The sequence below is a fragment of the Anguilla anguilla genome, chromosome 2, assembly GCF_013347855.1.
Source record: "Anguilla anguilla isolate fAngAng1 chromosome 2, fAngAng1.pri, whole genome shotgun sequence".
NCBI lineage: Eukaryota > Metazoa > Chordata > Actinopteri > Anguilliformes > Anguillidae > Anguilla > Anguilla anguilla.
The window spans coordinates 31,967,827-31,989,378 of record NC_049202.1 but is presented as its reverse complement, the minus strand read 5'-3'; the positions used below and the strand labels follow the sequence as shown (position 1 = coordinate 31,989,378).

At 38.2% G+C, this 21,552-nt stretch overlaps 1 protein-coding gene across 1 annotated transcript; it reads left to right on the top strand.

Annotated features, from left to right (window-relative positions):
• Positions 1 to 4,452: 4,452 nt before the first annotated feature.
• Positions 4,453 to 6,146, top strand: LOC118221539 (oligodendrocyte transcription factor 3-like). Its single transcript, XM_035406693.1, has one exon. It carries the CDS (start codon positions 4,909 to 4,911, stop codon positions 5,662 to 5,664), a length of 756 nt encoding a protein of 251 aa, XP_035262584.1. The 5' UTR covers positions 4,453 to 4,908; the 3' UTR covers positions 5,665 to 6,146.
• The last annotated feature ends 15,406 nt before the right edge of the window (positions 6,147 to 21,552 follow it).

Genomic DNA, 21,552 nt, shown 5'->3' with positions numbered 1-21,552 from the left:
CCTGCGTCCTAACCCCCGTATTGTGACAGTTTGCACTGAATGCACCCCTTAGTGCGCGGGAACATCATACGGTAGATACTCAGTAGTACTGATGCAGCTATTGTGTTTTTCCTCATTTGGTATTTAGCTATACTAGTCCCTGTTTCATGAAACCAAGCCCTATTTCAAAATGTGATGTCAAGTTGCAGTTTCTTTTTGGTCCACAGTGTACTAATTTAGTTAGGCTCACACAGACATTAAGTGAGTGCATAGATCAGAAATATGAATTCCTTTTTTAAATGTGTCATGATTTCTGAAGTGTATAACATGATGAATGTAATAAAGGGCTGTACTTATTTGTGAGCTGGACCACATTTGGCCTGCAGACATTGGGCCTCACTCACAAAACATGCGTACGATCACATTTGACCGTAAACTGTGTGTCAAAACATGGATTTCTGAATTTGTATTCATTATGCTAATCACATGAACATAACTGTGCATAACATTTCAGCATCTCATACACCTGGGATATGCACAAAAACAAAGGTCTGCACATGTGTCATGAATCCCATATTGGCTTTTCAAAGGAACATTTTCAAAAACAAAAGCAAGAATAATTTAAAAGTTTTGTGAATGAGGCCCAATGTCTTTCTGATCATGGTACCTGTTTATATGTTTAGGCATTTAACAGGTGCCCCTGTCCACAATGAGCTGCAAATGTGCATGCATACAGGTTTAGGCAGTGAGAAAAGCTGACACCAAGTCATCAGTGTCATAGCGTATTCAGTACATAAATATATAATATAATGTCAAGTTGGCCAAGGTGCAACAGGGACATTTAATTAGCCAACTTTGTAGGATATGGTGTTGGATCAGGGTGCACAACTCTGGTCCTGGAGGGGTGCTCTGCACTCTAGTTTTTATTTCAGCCAGTAACCTTGTGGGACCAAATGTTATCAATTAATTGTTTAATTAACACATTTAACAATTGAATTGACATTTTACTGTGTAGAATCCGCTTATTTGCATAAAAGAATGACAGTATACAGAGTTTGCCACACAAGCATCCACTATTTTCAACAGAAACCTACTTTTGTAAATTTTTTGCTTTTTTGTGTCTTTATAGAGCAATTGTCCATTTATTTATGAGGCATTTGCTGACTTGTCACATATATTTATAAAATGAGATTTAAATGAGAAGTAAAATTCTGAAAAACTTTTTATATTGTTGCAAGGTACAAGTAACACCAGGGACAAAAGAATGGTGCAAGCATTATTGGAGTGAATGTACTGTTTAAAAAATAAAGGTGCCATTTTTGTGGATTCATTAAGTTAAAAGGTTCACATTGTAGTATATACTTTTGAGTGACAAATATAAAAATGCATTTCAAGACATTGAAGTTCCAAATTCTACTGTTCCTGTAGAATGAACTATGACAATAGCCGCGTTTCCACCAAAATTACCCGGAACTTTCAGTCCCAGGAACTACTTTACCAGGAACTAAAAGGTTCCTTCAGCCAATGGTTGTCTGCGTTTCCACTGGGGTCTAAAGTACCGCGAAGATTAGGCAAATTAGCCCACTGACGTTGTCATCGGTCCATCTGTCATATGATTTCTTCTGTAACCCCATACTCCCACCGAAGTAGCCTACATTATTTTCTAATAACCGGGACAGCCCGGAGGGGTTTATTCCACATATTTACAACGGGTTAGCAACAATGACTATATATGGTTACTTTTGTATTTATTGATTTTCATATATCCTCTCAAACACATTCATTAACAGCAGAAAACATGCACACGTTGTAAACAATTTGCTGTTTTATTACTTTCTCGTCGTCAATTCCATATAGGCTAATGGCAAAATGACAAGAATAGAACGAAAACTCGGACTTGCGTGAAAATGTAAATTAGTAGTGGTATAGCCACCGTTTGCTTTCCTTCGAAGTTACTGCTAGCCGAGCAGCGAAGTGTGCCCTCCAGATGCGAACCATGCACCATAAATGAGTCCATAGTCTTCCTGGTCTTTTCGTGGAATTGAAAAATGGCAGTAAAATTGAGTAAAATTACGGCAGTCTGAAAAAGCTAAAGGGAAGATTACTAGAATTAACCTGTTATTTTACCCGGATAAAACGTGCGGAAGGTGATTTCCAGTTTGCTTGTACTGTATCACCAATGTTAATTATGCAGAACTACCGCATACCTCACATAACTGTATCAAACGTTTTGAGTCAATTACAACAGGCTAACAAAGAAAATCCGGAAGAAAATATTCAGCAACCGAATTAATCCGTTTGAATGTTTTGGTAGCCTACGTAATATGCTGTCCCAGCACGAATGCTTAGCATTTTATAAAACGAATACTAAAGCAAGAAAAGAACAGAAGAGCACACGTTATAATTCCAAGACGTTGACAGGCTATAACCAAAAGTAGGCTACTGCGCCGCATAACATACAAGTTTGATTTGAAGTTATTATGAAAATAAATTGGTTTGCCGCTGCATATTTTCAAACATGGCGGGTAATGGCGGAAAATAAATACAACACAAATGCTACGAGTACTCGACCAATCAGAAATGTTCAGCGCTGCGAGCTCCACCCAAAAGGTTCCTGTACTTTCGGAAAGTACTACCCCCCGAGCAGGAACGTTTTGGGGGGTAAAACAAAGCCCCCAGAACTAAATTTAGACCCTAGTTCCTGCGGTGGAAACGCACTGAGTTCCTCAAAAGGTTCCTAGTTCCGGGGTATAGTTCCTGCGGTGGAAACGCGGCTAAAGTTAATCCTTCAGTATATGCATGTGAGGGAGGGGACATCCCTCTGGGTGAGTTTCCTTTCCCCCTCCTTGTGTAATTTTCTGTCAGTAGGTCTGAAGGATAACCCACCCCCCTCCCCCCACCAACACCACCCCCCTCCAACCCCCATCTCCCTCCTTCTGTCTCATGCTGAGTCATTTTTAACTCATTGCCTAGATTAGAAACATTTAGTCAGGGTTTTCACTTACATCTATGCATGTTGCTCTCATAGACATCATAACACTTAGAGACAGGATTAGTAGAATTAGAGAGGATTCACATATTTTTAGTTCAAGCAATTGGTATTCAAAGCTCCACACTTTTGAAATGCCACCAAGAGAGAGCAGAGAAGCACATCTATGCATTTGCATGTTACTTGAATGTAACAAAATGTTACTTAAATTTCTGAGAAGTTTTATGAACATGCTGTTGTGGTATGCAGGATTTATGTTTTTAACCAAACACTTGGCAAGTTATGTTAACATTTCAAGTTTAAATGTAACTGATGGAACTTTTCATGACATGAATAAGCAAGTAGTTAACTATGTTTATACGCATTTACAATTTAAACACATCACATCACTGTAATAAATACTGGTTGTGATACAGTAGCAATCTGAAAACCCTTTATTTGTCTTACAATACTTCAGTGAGGTACAATGCATACTTGAAATAACATGAATTGATCTGTAAGTTGTTGCAATTGTGATTTTATTTAACTGCATTACTGGGTTTATCATCAAATGATATTTAATTTCAAGGTGGAAGGGAACATAATAGTGATACCACAGACAGAAGAAAGGAACACATTTTTCTGTTACACTGCTGCCTTTCAAGGACAGGCATAATGTTACTGTAAATTCCCAAGTCCTCCAAGACAGTCAGGGAAGTGTGTTTGCAAGTACATTTTTAAATCGTATGTGTATGGGGAAGACATGGACACCAACCTATTACATGTGCCATTTTATAGATTTAAATTTGAGGAGAATCAGAATATGGTCAAGTAGGGCAGACCAAAGATTAGTTTTTAGGGAATTGGAAGAGACTGCAAGAGAAGCAAGAGGACAGTTGAATAGTTAAAGTAATTGTAACTGAAATTCAAAAATGAATATATTCATAATTTTTAAGGTTTTTGGAAAATAAAAATGCAGAAATTCTCTCACACCTCATCCTTCTGTTCATTGCAAATTAAAGTATTTTTTAATATATTATTTACTTTGTCTGCAGCTGAAATCAACAACACATATGTAACTGCTTTTTCATTTAAAGTGAATGATAAGCGATTTTGTTTGTGTGGATTTCATGTATTTCTACTGCAAAAGCCCATATATAATACACTATATAAAATATAATTAAATAGAAGGGCAAGACAAAACCTATAGTTTTTAAAAATGTAAAGCTACATCTTCCATATGACGAAAGCTTCGAATTGCTTTTGATTGTAATATATAACGTTATAGCACTTCTGTAGGAAATTTATGAATATATCCACAGAAATGTGTTGTAAATAAAAGAGAAATTGACCAATTTAGATAAATAATCTTTTCTAGTGTGTGTGTGCGCGCGCGCGCGCGTTTGTTTGTTTGTTTATTTTTTTGTTTGTTTATATGACGGAAATTATTCACTCAGACTATTTAAATTCCATAATTACATGTTGCCAAATGTTTGTTACAAGTTCTTTGTTATTCTTGAGGTTGGATTTTAAACTAGGAAAGTTAAACCCATGTAATGCATTTCAGCCAACCTTATAAGTTGCCTAGGTTTCAGTGGGTTCAGGACTAAAGTGTCCCCCGACAGTGGTATTACAATATGAATAGAGGTTCGTTGGGAAATAGGACAGACAAAGCGAACCGCCCTGTATAACTGGAACGTCATCTTAACAAGACCATTATGAACAGTAGGCTGCTTTTGTCTCCCCCACTCTGGATCAGGTCTATAAATGCTCGTGTTCCCTCGTAAAAGAGTAGGCTAAGAGGTCCACCCTTGAGAAACAACGTGTATAAAGCAACGGAGCCTTAAAGAAAAGCACTCGCGAAAAAGGAACATTAATAGAGTGGTTACCAAAAGAGTGAAAATAAAATATATGTTAACCAGGCTATGTGAGCTCAGTCTCATTCCAAGTAATAGCATACAATGAATTCAGCTACGAGCTCCGTCTCCAGCAGAGCCTCGTCGTCTGACGCGAACGGAACGCATCTTCGCAACCATGAACAGCTCAACTCCGTGTCCTCCACTCAGAGAGAACTCCTGCACAAGATGACGAGGGAGGAACTCTCCATGCTCGGGCAGAGAACGCCGGAAGGGAGCAAATGTGAACTCACAAAGCAATTCTGTGAGGAGGACGTGCAACAACTTAGGATAAAAATAAATTGCCGGGAGCGTAAGAGGATGCACGACTTGAACTTGGCAATGGATAGCCTCCGAGAAGTGATGCCTTATGCGCACGGTCCTTCTGTGAGAAAGCTGTCAAAAATTGCGACATTGCTACTTGCCAGAAATTACATTCTCATGTTGTCCAGTTCTTTGCATGAAATGAAGCGACTCTTTGGAGAGGTTTATGGCGGGCATCACTCTGTTTTCCACTGTGGGTCAGTCGTTCACTCTGGTAGCCATACGCGTCAGGTGTACCCGGTACTTGGTAGTGCATTGTCTTCCAGCACGTCCTCTACGATCTCTCCGACTTTACCCGGACTCACCTCCAGCAGTACACATCAGTCTCTACTGAAAAATACCCCAACACATTCGCTCCAGCTCGGGAGCGGTTTTCACCCCTGGGTAGGGTTACCTTGCCCCTGTACTATGTGCCAAGTGCCTCCAACTCCTCACCTTTCCCTAACCACGACAGGTTTGACAAGACCTACCACCGAAAACAAGGACATACTGATCTAAGACTAAACAATTGTTACGTATTCCTCCAGGACATTTTAATCTGATAAACCCAGTTTTGTCCATTTTCATCATGGATCTAATTGAAAGACTCGTTTTCCAGGTAATTATTTTTCTGTATATTTGTATAAACATGTTATGAAGATGCATATGATTTTTTAAAGTAGGCTTTGCGCTAATCAATATTTGTCAGCTGAACAAAAGGGGAATATAGCCTATTTAGTTCCTTGTAACAAGGATCGTGGAATCTACTGTACATCTGAAATGAGATGATTTATATATTTTTCTGTATAAATATAACTGATTTATATTTTTCCACTTTGTGTTTAGTACTTAAATTGGTTTTGTTTTCCTTCAGCGATCTCTGTCTTATTGTTTAACGTTATTCTTTGACCTCTTCCGTGGTCAAATATGCTGCAAAGCTTGCTTGTTTCTTTAACAACCCGGTGTCTTTATTTCATAAATCCTTGATATCTATTGATATTTATCACTCCCCAGCGTTGCTTATGATATATCAATAAAAAAACTTAAACCTAAACCTTCGGCTTCATCAACTTTTTTGAAAATCACGTGGGTACACAAGTGTCACATGTCGTACAAGACGTCTGTGTTTTATTTAAAGATTAATTAAAGGGACAAAAATGTGCTAAACCAGCCGAATGCCAACCATGCTGAGTTTCAGAATTAATTTAACGTTTCAGGAGACAGCATTTCATGAAATAAAATTGTGTCAGATTAATATTTGTTCTCTGTTGCCTGCATCACTCACACTGCTTATTAAGTATGTATGTAAAATACGGTTTAAAACTTAATGGAAATAACTGATTGCATAATAGGCCTAACATGCAGCAAGGCAGTATACAAATCTGTGATTTTAACCAACTCGCTGGCGCATTGTGCTATTTTGATGCACCTGTGAATGCGCACCGATCAACGTTGAACACATGGGGCATGTAGTGGCGTTTTGTTGACTTAAATAAATTTCAACTTCATCAAAAGCCACCGATGCACCATCAAAAACATGTTGTACGCAGGCAAAAAAAAACGTTCATTTTCCAAACGGATTCAGCTTTTTAATCCATTAATCAAACAAACAAACAAACAGAGTTCCATCCACGCCTCTCTCCCTGTGGCTCTCTCTTGCTCTGGTAAAAAACCATGTGTCCTCCCATCCAGGTGCATCTCCTTACCCCAATTACCGCCCTCACATATACTGCCTGAGTGAGGTATGCCCCCTAGTGCCCAAAAACAATTTTTAAAAAAACAAATACAATAAATAAAATAACAACTGATAATAATAATCGAATAGTGAAATGGCTTCTACAGGGCAGTCAAATGATCACTGACTGATGGATGTTGAGACCCTGTCTCTACACTTGTCAAATTATCTAAGAAATGTGTAGAGTAAATAGGTATGCACAATTGAATCTCTAAAATACAGTACCATAATTTGAATTCTTAAAGCATTCATTTCTTATTTTATTTGGGTTTATTTACCATAGGTTTTCCTAGTTTTAGGCTAGACTACTCTCATTTTGCTGCCATAACCCTTCAATGAAATTGGGATGGCATGAATGCCATCCACCAAGTTACACCTTGGCGGGTCATATCCCATACCTGTACATACCTTCTTTTTCTTACACTTCTCCTTCTTGCAAAATATATCGTCACAAATGCTCCAGTACCACTATCAATAACAATCCACTTTGGACTTTTAGCTGTCCAGTGACAACATCTCATCTTGAAATTAATTATTTGGACAGTCGATACCTGGCAGAAGGACGTTGTACACACACACACACACACACACACACACACACACACACACACATATATATATATATATATATATATTGTAGGAAAATTTTGAGACTCCCCATGATTGTGATGACATCACATGTTAAAGTTAGGGAATTCCCATCAATGTTGATCAAACTGGTTCCTCCAAACTCTCGATGCTTCATGGTAAAAATACATCACATGTATGACTATACACTCATATAATCAATATGTAATCCAATAAACCTATATCAGTAATTGCAGCTGAGCTTATGGAAACACAAGAAACCACAGTATCAACTGTAGAGAAAAAACAAGAGAATGCAGAAGGCTTAAACATCACACTTACTCACTCAGCAGAGAACACTAATCAAATACTAATCATACACTACTGCCAATAACTACAGCAGAGAACAATAATCCAAAACTAACAATACGCTACTGCCAAATAAATGTGCTAGGAGACTAATATTTTACAAAGTGACCCCTATGTAACCTGAATACAATAGAAAATTACAGGAGGCTGTGACTTGTATTTGTAATGAAAAAATACAGAATAAAGACTAATATTTTTAAGGGAAAGTTGGGGTAATTAGACACAATGATGTTATCACCTAAGAACAAGAAAACATTGTGGCGCCAAGAAGGTCAGGTGGTGTTTTAAAGAACATTTTGGGAGTTGTGGGGTGCACAGTGCATAAAATGGGTGTAAAACTGACAATCAAGGTTCAATTCTGCAGAGTTGATCCGGCTTTGTGCACCTGTGCAAATAAAGTCTGACTTTTCTGAAGAGCTTGCTGCTGTGGTGTCTTTTCCCTCGTGAAGTTGTTTTCTACAAATTAAAAATTGGACTTTGAATTCTGTCGGTTCCTAGACACGACAATATATATATATATATATATATATATATATATATATATATATATATATATATATATATATATATATATGCAGTGAGTGCCATAATGTTTGGGACAAACACATACTTTTTATTGATTTTGCTCTGTACTCCATAATTTTAGATTTGTAATTAACCAATCCATATTTGGTCAAGCTTTTATTAAAGGATATTTTATTGCATTTTGGTTTCACCATGTCAATATATTATAGATTTTTATGCTTTTATGTGCCCAATGGGGACCAAATGTTACCTGTTAGAGTTGAATTAACACTGGACATTGTATTGTGTAAGAGAGCTTTCAGTATCTAGTCTTGATTCTAGCCTATAGATTTCCTTTGGAGTCTGTTATTGGCATTTGTCAGGATAAGGAACAGAGCTGTGCCAATGAAAGTCAAGAAAACGATTATGAAGCTGAGAAATATGGAAAAAAAACAGTCAGAGGCACAGGTCTGACACCATGTTTTCAGAGTTTATTCAAAGTCCCAGTTTCAGTGTATTACTGAACATATGTCTACGGGGTTATCTCCACAGAGTTATAAACTAATTTCTACAATGCCTACAATTATTCATCCCCACCATAAAGTCTTCTTCAACTTTATGGAAGCCATTATGAGCCTGAGAAATTGTGAACAAATAGTAATAATAAAAAAATGAAGAAAAATTAAAAAAACTGTCAAAGACATGTGCCAAACCTTAGGCATACTAAAATCAACTGTTTGAAGCATCATTAAGAAGAAAGGCAGCCCTGGTGAGTTTAGTCATTGCAAAGGGCCTGGTAGGCCAAGGAAGTCGTCTACAGTTGATGGCCAAAGAATTCAAAGAATTGCGGTGCCGCGAAATGAGGGGATACTATATATAAATACTCCTGTTATTTCAACATGGTGAAACAAAAATGTATTAAAGTACTTGGCTGAGAATTAGCACTTTAACCACATATCCATTGTTTGATTGCAAATCTAAAATTGTGGAGTACAGAGCCAAATCAAGAATTAAAGAAAACTGTTGATAATACAGAATTTTAGTTCACTTCTTATAGTTACAAATGTGTCTCATTAGCCCATTGGTGATCCTTTAAATGGTTTTAAATATGAATAGTGTTCTCCACTGGATCCTAATGTGACTGTTGTGATTGCATGTGAATAGCTGATCACAAGCTTTGTGCTGTTGTCCAGAGAGAGCTATTGTCATTCAATGGAATTTAAACTAAGAAGCCAAATGGCACACTTCTGTGTCACCCTGGTGGATTCAAATCTGTCACAAAAGACACTGTGTCATATACTGGTTGTTTTTCCATGGACAATGTGCTGAACATGTCTCGAATGGGGTTTTGGATTGAGTTTTACATAGGGGTTAACTGTAAAGATATCTGCACTTTGTTTATTAATTGTTGATTACATACAATGGGATGGCCATCAAGCATAGCACAACTCATCACCACACATTAAATGTTACATTCTCCATCTATCTCTGTCTATTTCATGTCATTCATCAAGAAGGTCTGAATGCATGCAAAACACATTTATTTTGTTTAGAATTGTGGCTGAATAGTTTGCAGCCCTTCCAGTCTACAGTAAATGTAATGGTGAGTTGAGTAACACATCTCGATCTGTAAGGTTGAAATGTCAAAGCATCCAACTATTCTACCCATAAATCCCTCAGAAATCTTGTAACAAATAGTTAAAATTCACAGAATCAGGTCAGGGGCCTACAAGATGGTATAATGGTTCAAAGCTGTCCAATCATGTGCCAGTAGCTTGACTGTTCATTGACAATGTGGTTCCTCGATTGATGGTCCATTAAGATATTAGCATTGGCATAATGTAGAATAACATTCACAATTCATTCTCAGTGCTTTCATTTCCTAGGCCACGTACCACACTGTCAGACCTGCACTACAGTGCATTCACTACATGAAATTGCATACACTGTCTTCATTCCTTCACTGAAATTCAGAATGCAGAATCACCTGGCAGATGCCTATGCCATGTAATAAATGCACAACTTCTGGAACAAGCCATTTAGATGCTGTCACATGAGTACCTAATGGGAGTAAAAGCCTTCAGCTCCCCCTGATAGACCTTCAATTCTGGCAGATAAGTGTCATCCTCCCCAGCTGGGTGCGGCCAACTGCCTGTGAGACCTCCCTGTGAGGAAACATGCTGGGATGACTAGGTCACTTCCTGACAGCAAAGGCCCCAGGCATCCTGGCCACTGTTCAATCTATCTGAATTATCACTTATGACTGACATGCCCATCACCGACTTTAATATTGTTTTGTTTAAAAGCTTATAAAATATCATGCACGTTTAATGTGGTGTTTTCAGGATGAAGGCTTCATTGAACAGCAACCTTTGAATACCCTCACTGTGCTCTACATTCTGAAGTGTTTGGAATGAAGCTCATCCAAGATCATCCATCTTTGTCCATCAATGAGACCCCCCTCCCCATGACAGGTGTCAATTATGGTTATTCCCAGCAGGTGTAGAATGACAGCCCCCACACACCATTTACAGCACGTCAGACAGTCGCACCTCCAATCCTCTTCCATTGAGGGTGTGATATCCTTGTGAAATGTAATATACATTCAAATGTACAGATTTCTCTTTCTTTGATCCACCACCCCCTGCCCCCGTCTGTTTTATATATTGTTCAATAGGCTAACTTATCTCGATCATTATCTTGATTCATACGCTTTCTTTGTACAACAGTTTGTGATCATGTCAAACTTAACCTATATCCTCATTCCATGTTGTATGATACAAACACTCTTTAATTTTGTGATTACATTTTATATTTTTGTGGCCTACCTATGTCAGTGAAAATCTATCACAAGACTGTGCATTCTCTGGTTCCCATATAATGTCTGTTCAATCCAAACTGCTATATGTCACATGTCACCATGTAGCCTAAAGTTAAAGTTGAGTTAAATATATGTACGAAGATCTGGTCTGAGTTGAACAAATCCAGTCAACTGGTTTATTAATATCTACTGACAACAGGCTAACAACCCCATTTGGTTTAACCCCGCAATGGATGTGTCTGCAATTTCGCCTGGCAAGCAATCCCAGCAAGCTAGGATGCTATATGAAAACTATGTGATCTGTCACTAAAAGACTGTTTACGATCACATAGATTTGGATTCCTTGACATACGTACAATACAGCAGCCGAAAAACACTTCACTTGCATATAGCCAAAACAGACCTTTGGCAATATCTCCCAAAATATTTGTTGAACTCTCCCGCTATTAGTTGGAGACAAAGTAATGGTAATTCTGCATGTTTAACCTGAAATACGTTGTTCAAGCTCGGTGCATCACTTTGTTTGCCATTAGCTTTGTCTTAATAATAAGATCAATAAATAACACAAATGTTAGACCAATATCTGCGTTTATAGACTGCAATTATTTTTCCCCTGCGTTTTGGCTCTTCATTTCTGTGCAGAATCCTATGTTAACATGAATCTCATACTAACTTCTTGAACACAAGTGCATAATTGCGCATGTGCAGTCACAGCAGTCTAGATCCGGGACTGATAACATTGACAAGGTATTCAAAAACAAGCATACAAGCATGTAATTGCATGTTTAAACAAGGAAATAATAAGGCCTGCACTTTTTTGTGTGTATTTTGATATTATTAGTCACCAGCTAATAAGGAGAAATGCAGCTTGTGAAACTACAGTTACTCAAAAAAAAAATGCCGTTCAAACTACTTTGTAAAAAAAAAATGCACATGTCAACAATGCATTTTTTTTCCAGATGGGGAAAACCACCACCATATTGCTCAGTGGGGAGAACCAACAATGTGTGGCAGTTGGTAGTTGACTGTTGGCAACCATAGTGGACCAGAGTGCTTTGCACCAATCAGGATTAGAAGGAAAAGAGAAAGAGCAGGCAGTTCAAAGGGATTGGGGAAAAATAAATATTTTAGGGTCAAAAGTATTTGGTAGTTCCCGAAGTTAACTACACCTTCAAATGACTAAAAAGTCATTAATTACTACAACCACTACACAATCTGAATGGAGTTGAATTACCAGCACACTGCTGCAAAATGTTTTTAAACTAGAAATTTAGGTACATGTAGTTATACTACTCGCCAACACTGGAAATGCACAATTAAACTATGGTGGTTTGCATCAGCATGAGCAGTTCTTATCCCCCATCCATCTGCTGTCTTAAGCACGAGTGAAAATGAGTTTAAAACAATAGCAGAACAATCATAGAGACCTATTCTGATTTTCTGATCTGTTTTTCATCCTCGTACTAGGAGATGACAAGATCACATGCTGACCTACACCAACATTGCCAATTATTTTTGTCCTCGTTATCATTTTCACAAGGGGCTGTTCCTAAACCGAAGTCCTTTGCTGACATGAAAGGCTTTGAGGATCATGAATATTGGCTAACTGGCAGTTTTTCTTAGTGCCGACACCAAACTGGGACCAAATGGAGAGGTGACCTTCATCTTTGCTCATTGTGCATTCTTCAAAGGTGTCATAAAGCAATCATCAAAGGCCTCCAGCCCCGCTCAGTGGCCAGACCCCAAGTGACAGTGCTGACACAGAACAGAAAGCCCACACCCATGTGAAGGCTGTGAAATCAGCATGATTGATAATTATAATTATTTGCAAATGAGCCAGCTGCTCTTGAGCAGTGGGTGCCTGATTTATGGTTGCATAAATGCAAGTATCTATTATTTTATTTTCTGGGAGGGGGGTATGTGCAGTCCTTCGTAGCTCCCCATCTATTCTCAAGTGTCTTCCTTTTAAGTGGGGGGGACAAAGGCGATTTCTCACTGGGCTCTGCTGCCCAAGGATGCAAGAGGAAGCTGTCCTAATGACAGAGGAGCTCGACAGGACATCTGAGCCTGCGTGGCAGTTGTGGAAGGGGGAATTTAAACTGCCTGTTAGAATTATGATGGGCAAAATGCCTTCTGCCCTATATCCTAACCAGACCTGGGTCAAATATGTATTTGTTTTGGATTCAAATACTTTTCTGTGCTGTATTGATTTTCCCTGGTGTGATTGAGCCCGCCAATATGGCCAGAAGGTGAGGTTTGAACTTTTTGAGTGTATTTCATTGGTTCCAATACAACAGACAAGATCAGTAAAGTGTAAAAACCTATTTGAATCCAAAACAAATACGTATTTGACCCAGGTCTGATCCCAACATAAGCATCTCTCTCACATCCAACAATCACAATCTAGAGGAGGCAAGGGAGAAACACAATTTTAAAACAGGCACAAATACACACAAACATTAATCAAGGAAAAAGTAGATGAAGCAAGTGTACAGAACATGTTGATTCACATAAATGAAAATGTATACAGTATGCCTGTAAATCCACACAAAATAAGAATATTACTGATAATCAATGAAACAATCACGTAAGTATAACCGTTTTAGCACAAATTTATGATGAAGTTTGAAGATTTCTGTTACAGCTGGTGCAAAAGACATTGCCCAGCATGAAATACAGGGGAATCAAATTTGTTTTTTATTTGTTTCAAATGCAAGTTTATTTGTGTATGCTGTAGGCCAGATGCTGACTCATAGTTTAGACATTTATACTGCATTTAAACTGCTACTTTTTTTAGCCTCATTACCACCCAGGTCCTCCATGCTACTGTACTAAAGTTGATTCCTCCAGTATTTTCTCAATATGTCTGACAGGCTCGAATGTCTGTCTGATGACAGTACTAGCCAGCTGATCAAGCCTCGTACCATGCATCTATCATAGCCATGATAGAAGCTTTAATGCAGTCATTAATTATCATCAAATCTGTATTAGTGCTGATGATCTGATGTGCTAATACATGCATACCTGTCCAGAATACAATCTGATTATGCTCCTGCGAACATCTGCTCAATTTTGAGGAAAGGCGTTTTGATGGGATTAAGCATACGGTCTGCTCGCGCATGTCAGTTTTGTCTGAATGGAATTCAGAGGGATGCAATCAGATGGGAAGCCTTCTGACTGCTGAAAATTCCAGCTTAACCCAGCCTAAGACGGTCAAGCTGGTTTAAACTGTGTTTTCAGCACTTTTATCTGGGTAACCAGTTGACTAGCCTATATAGCTGGCTAGTCCACCAGTTTGACCATAAACTTATTCTACCAGTTTAACCAGCTTTGACCATCTTTGTCCAGCCACAGACCAGCTACGACCAGCAAGAGGTGTCAAAAAAGAGCTTAAACCATCTTAAAACCGCTTGGAATCCCAGCTGGTCATAGCTGGGATTTGCAGCAGGGGAAACCGTAGCACTTGGAGTGGCAAATGTAACATAAAAAGGGTATGACAAGGTGACTTTCAGAATTGTCTACTTAGGTTGCACAACCACTGTGCTTGCCAGGTGTCTATACCTCTTGTCTCTTTTATATATATATATATATATATATATATATATATATATATATACACATATATATATATATATATATTTTTTATAATGAACCAGTTCGCTGTTAGGCTTCTAATTTCATTGCAGCCGTTTATTATGTAGGCTCTTCATTAGAGGTGTGAAAGCAAATAAGAGAAACACATCAACAGCAGAAAGCAAACTGCCAAGTCTGTTACTCTTACTGCAGTTAGGGAAAATTAATCATGATTAAACTGACTGACAGATGGGGACTCACACCAGGTGTGGAGTCTGACAGCATGTTCTAATTGCCAGACATATATTTAATCCAGTCTCATTCCAAGTGATGGGTTAGCACAGGTGCTCTTTTTTCCTGGGTTTAATCAATGATTAATAGAGATGTTTAGGTACCTCAACCAAGGAACTGATTTGGTCTGCTTTACTGAGCACTCACTGGCAGCGAGCTCATAAAACAACATTAGAGAACATGTGAGTGCCCACTGAAGGAGGTTTATGGGAGTCTGAAGCAAGAAAAACAAATGGCTGTGTATCATGTATTTTCATATAATGTTTGGAGATACACTACTTTTCAAAAAGTATGCAGACTACCCTGCTAATAAGTGGTTCTGGCTATTTCAGCCACACTCATTGCTAACAGGTGCATAAGGTTCAGCCATGCAATCTCCATTGACAAACATTGCCAGTGGAATGGGTTGTACTGAAGAGCTCAGTGACTTTCAATGTGGTAATGTCATAGGATGCCACCTTTCCAACAAGTCAGTTTCTCAAATTTCTGCTCTGCTAGAGGTGCCCTAGTCAACTGTAAGTGCTGTTATTGTGAAGTGGAAATGTACAGAAGCAAAAACAGCCACAAAGTGATAAACCAAACAAGCTCACAGAATGGGACCACCGAGTGCTGAAGCATGTAGTGCATAAAATAAAAATAATCTTCTGTCCTTGGATGCAACACTCATTACAGAGTTCCAAACTATCTCAGGAAACAATGTCAGCACAAGAACTGTTCATCAAGAGCTTCATGAAATGGGTTTCCATGGCTGAGCAGCTATACACAATCCCCAAGCATAATGCCAAGCATCAGCTGGAGTGGTGTGAGGCACACCACCATTGGACTCTGGAGCAGTAGAAATGCGTTCTCTGGAGTGATGAATCACACTTCACTATCTGACAGTCTGACAGACGAATCTGAGTTTAGCATGACAACCATACTGGTCCAAATAGTACCATTTGTAAAGTTTGGTGGGCCTGTTTTTCATATTTTGGGCTAGACCCCTTACTTCCAGTGAAGCGAAATCTTAATGTTGCTGCATACAATGACATTCTAGAGAATCGTGCACCTGCAACTTTGTGCCAACAATTTGGGGAAGGCCCTTTCTGTTTTAGCATGACAATGCCCCCATGCACAAAGTAAGGTCTGTAAAGAAGAAACGTAGCAGCAGAAGCAAAAGGGCCAGTTTATGGAAACTACTGTACTGCCCATAGACAGCTATTTTGGTGAACTATCCCTATAAAACTGGACTTATTTTGGTGTGGGAAAAATTAAGGGGAAAATCTCAAATAATGTTCACAAGAAAAAAAAAGTTCTGCATGCTTCCGTCTCATCATCTCCCATGTATGTGTGTTCTCCTGCTCTCTCACTTCCAACACTTCCGTTGCCATTCCGTTGTGCACAGCAATATTGAGGAGCCTGCTGCAGACCACAAACACCTCCACCTCCACCAGTAGGCTATGGTCCAGACACATTTCTCCACCAGTGGGCTACGCATTTCTGGTCTGGATGTGCACCTCATTGTAGCTTTTCATATCGGGTGAAGTCAGGTTTTTGGGAGGGGTCAGGATCCATGGATGCAATGGATAGGCACTGCCACCTTTAAATGCGCAGAGAGATTGTTAACATGTCTCATCAGCAAAAACACCCCCACTCAAAAAAAAAAAAAACTTTTAATATTTCAAGTTTCAATTCCATACCCAATAACCAACCATCTCCATAGTCACTGTCACTGAGCTTCTCGAATAGGTACCTGCTCCTAAAGATGAAGCAGTGCAACTCGGCTATTTTGCAATCACATTTGTGATGAAATTCTGGTAGTCACACACAACCTGGACATTGACAGAATGTGTGTGCTTTCTGTTTCTGTAAACATTCATTTGCTGATGGGGATTTCCGTTGAATATGTGTACCGTCAATTGCACCTAGCACATTTGGGAAAATAGCACTATGTATAATGCATGTGTTATCACATTGTCAACTGCACACCTATACCATGATTGGTTTGTACAAAATCTCAAAATAATTGTGTCAACCAACCTTGGTTTCAAATTTATTGTTATATTTATTTTATTTATATTTATATTTTCTGGTTCTTATTTGAATTAAATGTTGAAAATGGTTTCTATTGGTTGCTTCATTATTTAACTAGGGACATGTCGATCTTGTGCCGAAAAGAAGAAAACGCCTTCTTTTCCCAGAAGTTCCCAGAAGTTAAAGAACAGACACAATTACCTTTGCTGCAATGGCCACTAGCCATGAATCAGCTTCAGCAGGTCATATGCATACATTTACATTCTCTCCTCCCATATTTTTGCAGTCCAATATCAGAACACCCCAAAATACATATGTATTAACCCAAACACACTATTTTTTACAGATGCTGCTTTTCTCTAATTTTACCAGCACAAAACTCTGGTGCAGGAACTTAGTAAATATGAACAAATGCTAGTTGTCTTGTTAGTGTCAATAAAAATCCTGCAAATCCGTTAAAAACATGGCCCCTAGTGTTTCAATTTGAGAAATATTTTCAAAATCCTTAAACGTGTATTGAAAGGTTTTGCACAACCTCTACAAGAGCACCCACCCTCTGGGACCCATAAAACTACCATTAAACTTAATTTCAATTACAGAAAGGTGTCAAAATTCTAATCTATGATGAGCAGGCCATTTGCCACTGAAATATCAAAAGCTGTGTTCTTAATTTTTTTTCTATTCCAGAAAACATTCACTGTATTACATTTTCTAATAGAGTGCATATTTTGTGTCTATATAAGTGCTTGTCTTTTGTTTTAAAAATTTTTTTAAATGGCAGTAGAAATGAGTAGTGAGTAAACTCACACATTTATTATAATCTCCAGGGGGCCTGAAAGAAGAGGCTTTAATCATTTGGCTATAGAGGAAGAGAATGCCCATTGTGCACATTCTATGTTTGCTCTTCTTTGATTCCTTCTTCTGTCCCTCACAGTAAAGGGCACAACAAGTGCCCCCATCACTCAGGGAGGGGGCTCTGTTCTACCTACCTTGAAGGAATGATAAAACAGCCTGCTGGGACATGTTGAACCTAATTTATCTCCCATGACAGGTACTGACCCAACGAGCCTCTGTAAGAGTGAGACCACAGACCTTTCCTACAAACTTAAAATAATTATTTATCTGCTTTGATCATCCAGCAGCTTTTTGGTCAGAGGGAGACAAACTGACATCGCACCCAGGCCAAGGTCAATTGAGGGGAACACAGTAGGCAATCAAGTGAGTGGGTGGAATCTCATTATTATTAAAAGTACTGTAAACAGCATTTTGATGCTCTTGGTGTGACTGCTTCATTAAATAATGTGTTTACAGTCCTTCCACATTATACTGCCAGCTAAAAACCAAGGGCTGAACTTAGCAATAAAGGGCCTGACAGATACAAAGTGTCAGACACACTCATTGTTTTCAACGGCTGTAGACAAACTGGAGGTGTCAAGTGGGTGCGGCAAAACCTGTTGACGCGCCTTTCAGAGCTCGGTTCTATTTTTGCGTGTTGACGCGGGGCACAGACCACCAAACTACAATGTGTATATGGCATCCCGGCACTGACGAGTTGGAGCATCAACGCAGAAGGAAAAAAGTAATCTAATTTATTTCAAACTTGTATTGCAGTGTGTATGTATGTTTGTGTTTTCACTTGTTTGACCATTCTAAATTCTCTTTTGAGAAACACAAGTCCATTTTTAAATTAAATAGATGAAGGTCTGCACAGATCCTGAAAAATAATAGGTTTGTCTGTGAAACTACAGTAGTCCCGTCTTCCTTTGCACGTACTAGCTGGTGACGTCAGCGCTTTAAACGGTAAAAGTATGGATGAGGAGAAACTCAAAATTTGAGGTACTGGCTGTTCGGGTGCAATTTACTAGTGCTAAACTTGTAATTTATTACTTTACTAGAATACGACGTTTGCCCAAACGAACCACTAATCTGATATCTTTGCTGTAACTCGTGTTTTTTTTTTTGGTTTTTTGTTTGTTTTTTTGTTAGACACACTGAAATCTCACCCAGGCCAAGGTCAATTGAGAGGAACACAGTAGGCAATCAAGTGAGTGGGTGGAATCTTGGTGTGACTGCTTCATTAAATAATGTGTTTACAGTCCTTTACAGTCCTTTTTTTTGTTTGTTTGTTGTTTAGCTAGTCAGTGATTGTTAGCTGATAGCTAGCTATAATGAACAACTGGGACTTTGACTATGGCACCATGGTTAAACAATTGTATTTTATAGCTTGTAGCACACCGCAGGATTCTACAGACCAAAATATAATTAGAAAAAAGTGTAGGACAAAAATATTCTGCATACATACCCATCGTGATCTCCTCTGTTGACATTTGACGCTTCAAATTCTCCCACCTTCGATGTGAACAAGTGGCCTCACTTGACACGCGTCATTGACGCTTTCTATCTGTCAGGCGCTTAACATTAAAACAATAAAACATTAATTTACTGTAATTGTTGTACTGTAGTGATGCACATTAATGTACTGGAATACACTATTAATGTAAAATTGTCTTTTCTGGCAGCAAACTTGCCAATGTAGCTTTAATTGTATCTTGAACAGTCCATTATGCCCTTCTCACCAATTCAGTTGCCAAATTTATAAGCCTTTCCCTTGAAAACCGTTATTTGGTAGAGAAGCACGTACTGTAAAGAAGGCTTCCAGGACCATAAAAATGTAACTTCTCACGCTTCATATCTTAAATCGTGTTGACAAGTTCTGGCATTGTTAGAAAAATGCATATTTTCTGCCAGACACTTGTAGGGTTTTACAATATTAACTTTGTTTAGTGTATTTTCATAATTTGGTTATGAAAAAAGTGGCACAAATACAAAAACAAAATCTAGACAAAAATGAAGTTGTTCACCTTTATTTTGCAATGAAATACTAAGGCACATATTTAAAACAGGGAAAAATATAAATTTCCCAGATTCCTGGAAACTCCTTGAAAACAAATGTGCAAATGGGTGATATGTGGACCTACTAAAGAACTATGAAGCAAAATGTAAGCAGTGGTGTCCCTTAGTGTCTCCAATTGTAGCCAAAATAGCTAAATTGCGCATTGCTGTAAATAATAAAATAATAATATATTTCTCTACCAATCAACTGTTTTGACTCATAAGACTCACTTTTGCATCCTTTTCAAGTGGGAATTACTGTCCTTTCATCAGTATGAGGTGATGGTTATAGGGGTCCAAAAACCTATCCAAAACTTCCCCGAAAATTAATTAAATGATTTTTGTCCATTATAAAGCATTTAAATTAGTAACTGTTTTCACCAGAGCCCTGTTAGAAATGTTAGAATAGAAACAAATGACATAATGGAAAAGCATTATAACACACATTGGTAACTACACCTAAATATGCAATCATAAACTCCTGTACAAAATTTTTTTTCAATTTCTGTACTCTGCGGCAGCCAGAAGTCATTTACTGTATGTTCAATGTAGGGAGAGGTAATTCTTATTCTACTCTGCTGGATAGTTAGAACCAAACTGCTTATAAAAATTTATAATAATAATTCCATATGATCACGTAAATGCCTGCTTTAATATTGACTCATGCATCATTCCTACTGCACTCCACAGTGAGAGAGTGCCGATTCTACCTGATTAACTTGTTTATTGCTCATTTAACGTAAGATAGTTAACGGCTTTAGCTAATCATCATGATCTGGTGATTGACTACTACTTTACCCATATTATACTTCATTGATTAAGCCTTTAATTCTGTTTATTTGACTATGGTAAGCATGGATTGATATCGTTTCTGAAAAGGTTGCTGTGAATGCTCAAGGATGACATTTCTGTGCAGTGTGTTTCACAAATGTTGCTATGTATAATCAGTCAAAGGGACATGTTACATTTATCTAACACATATCTGCACACAGTAAATTTGTACTAAAAGTACTTTCCATGCCCATTCAGATACTAATACCCCACAGTCTACTTTATGTACGATAAAAAGATAATATTCCATCATGAGGACAATGCTGGCAATGTCTAGGTTCACAGCAAATAGGTGTATCAACATATGACTGAGTCACCTATGAATGCTACATTGCAGTATTTCAAAAGTCCTCATTACAGAATGGTGCTAACCTCTTCAAAGACACTCAGGTTCATTGTGAATGGTATAAATTCTGACAAAGCTGAATGAGCCACTACGACTAGCCATTAGCTAGCCTGCGATACAAATATTCTCAGCAATATTATGCTCAGCAATGTTAGCAAAGGCTAACTGATAATTGTGACCGAAGTGAATATAACAATATCAAAAATATGGCAAAGGTGGAGTGGAAAAATGTAATGTGTATTATTGAAATATTTCAAACAGTAATACTTACATATCGAGGAGGATATATTTGCTACATCTGTATATTTCCTCTTAGAGAGAATCAGTGCTGCTGGGCTCAGAGGAGCCACCCTCACTCCTATTCCGATTCCTTCCCCAAATCCATATCAGCTAGGCAAGGAAATGCTTTAGCCATGGTGAGACGTTCAAGATTAATAGTATTTTCCAAAAATTGAAGGAAAACAA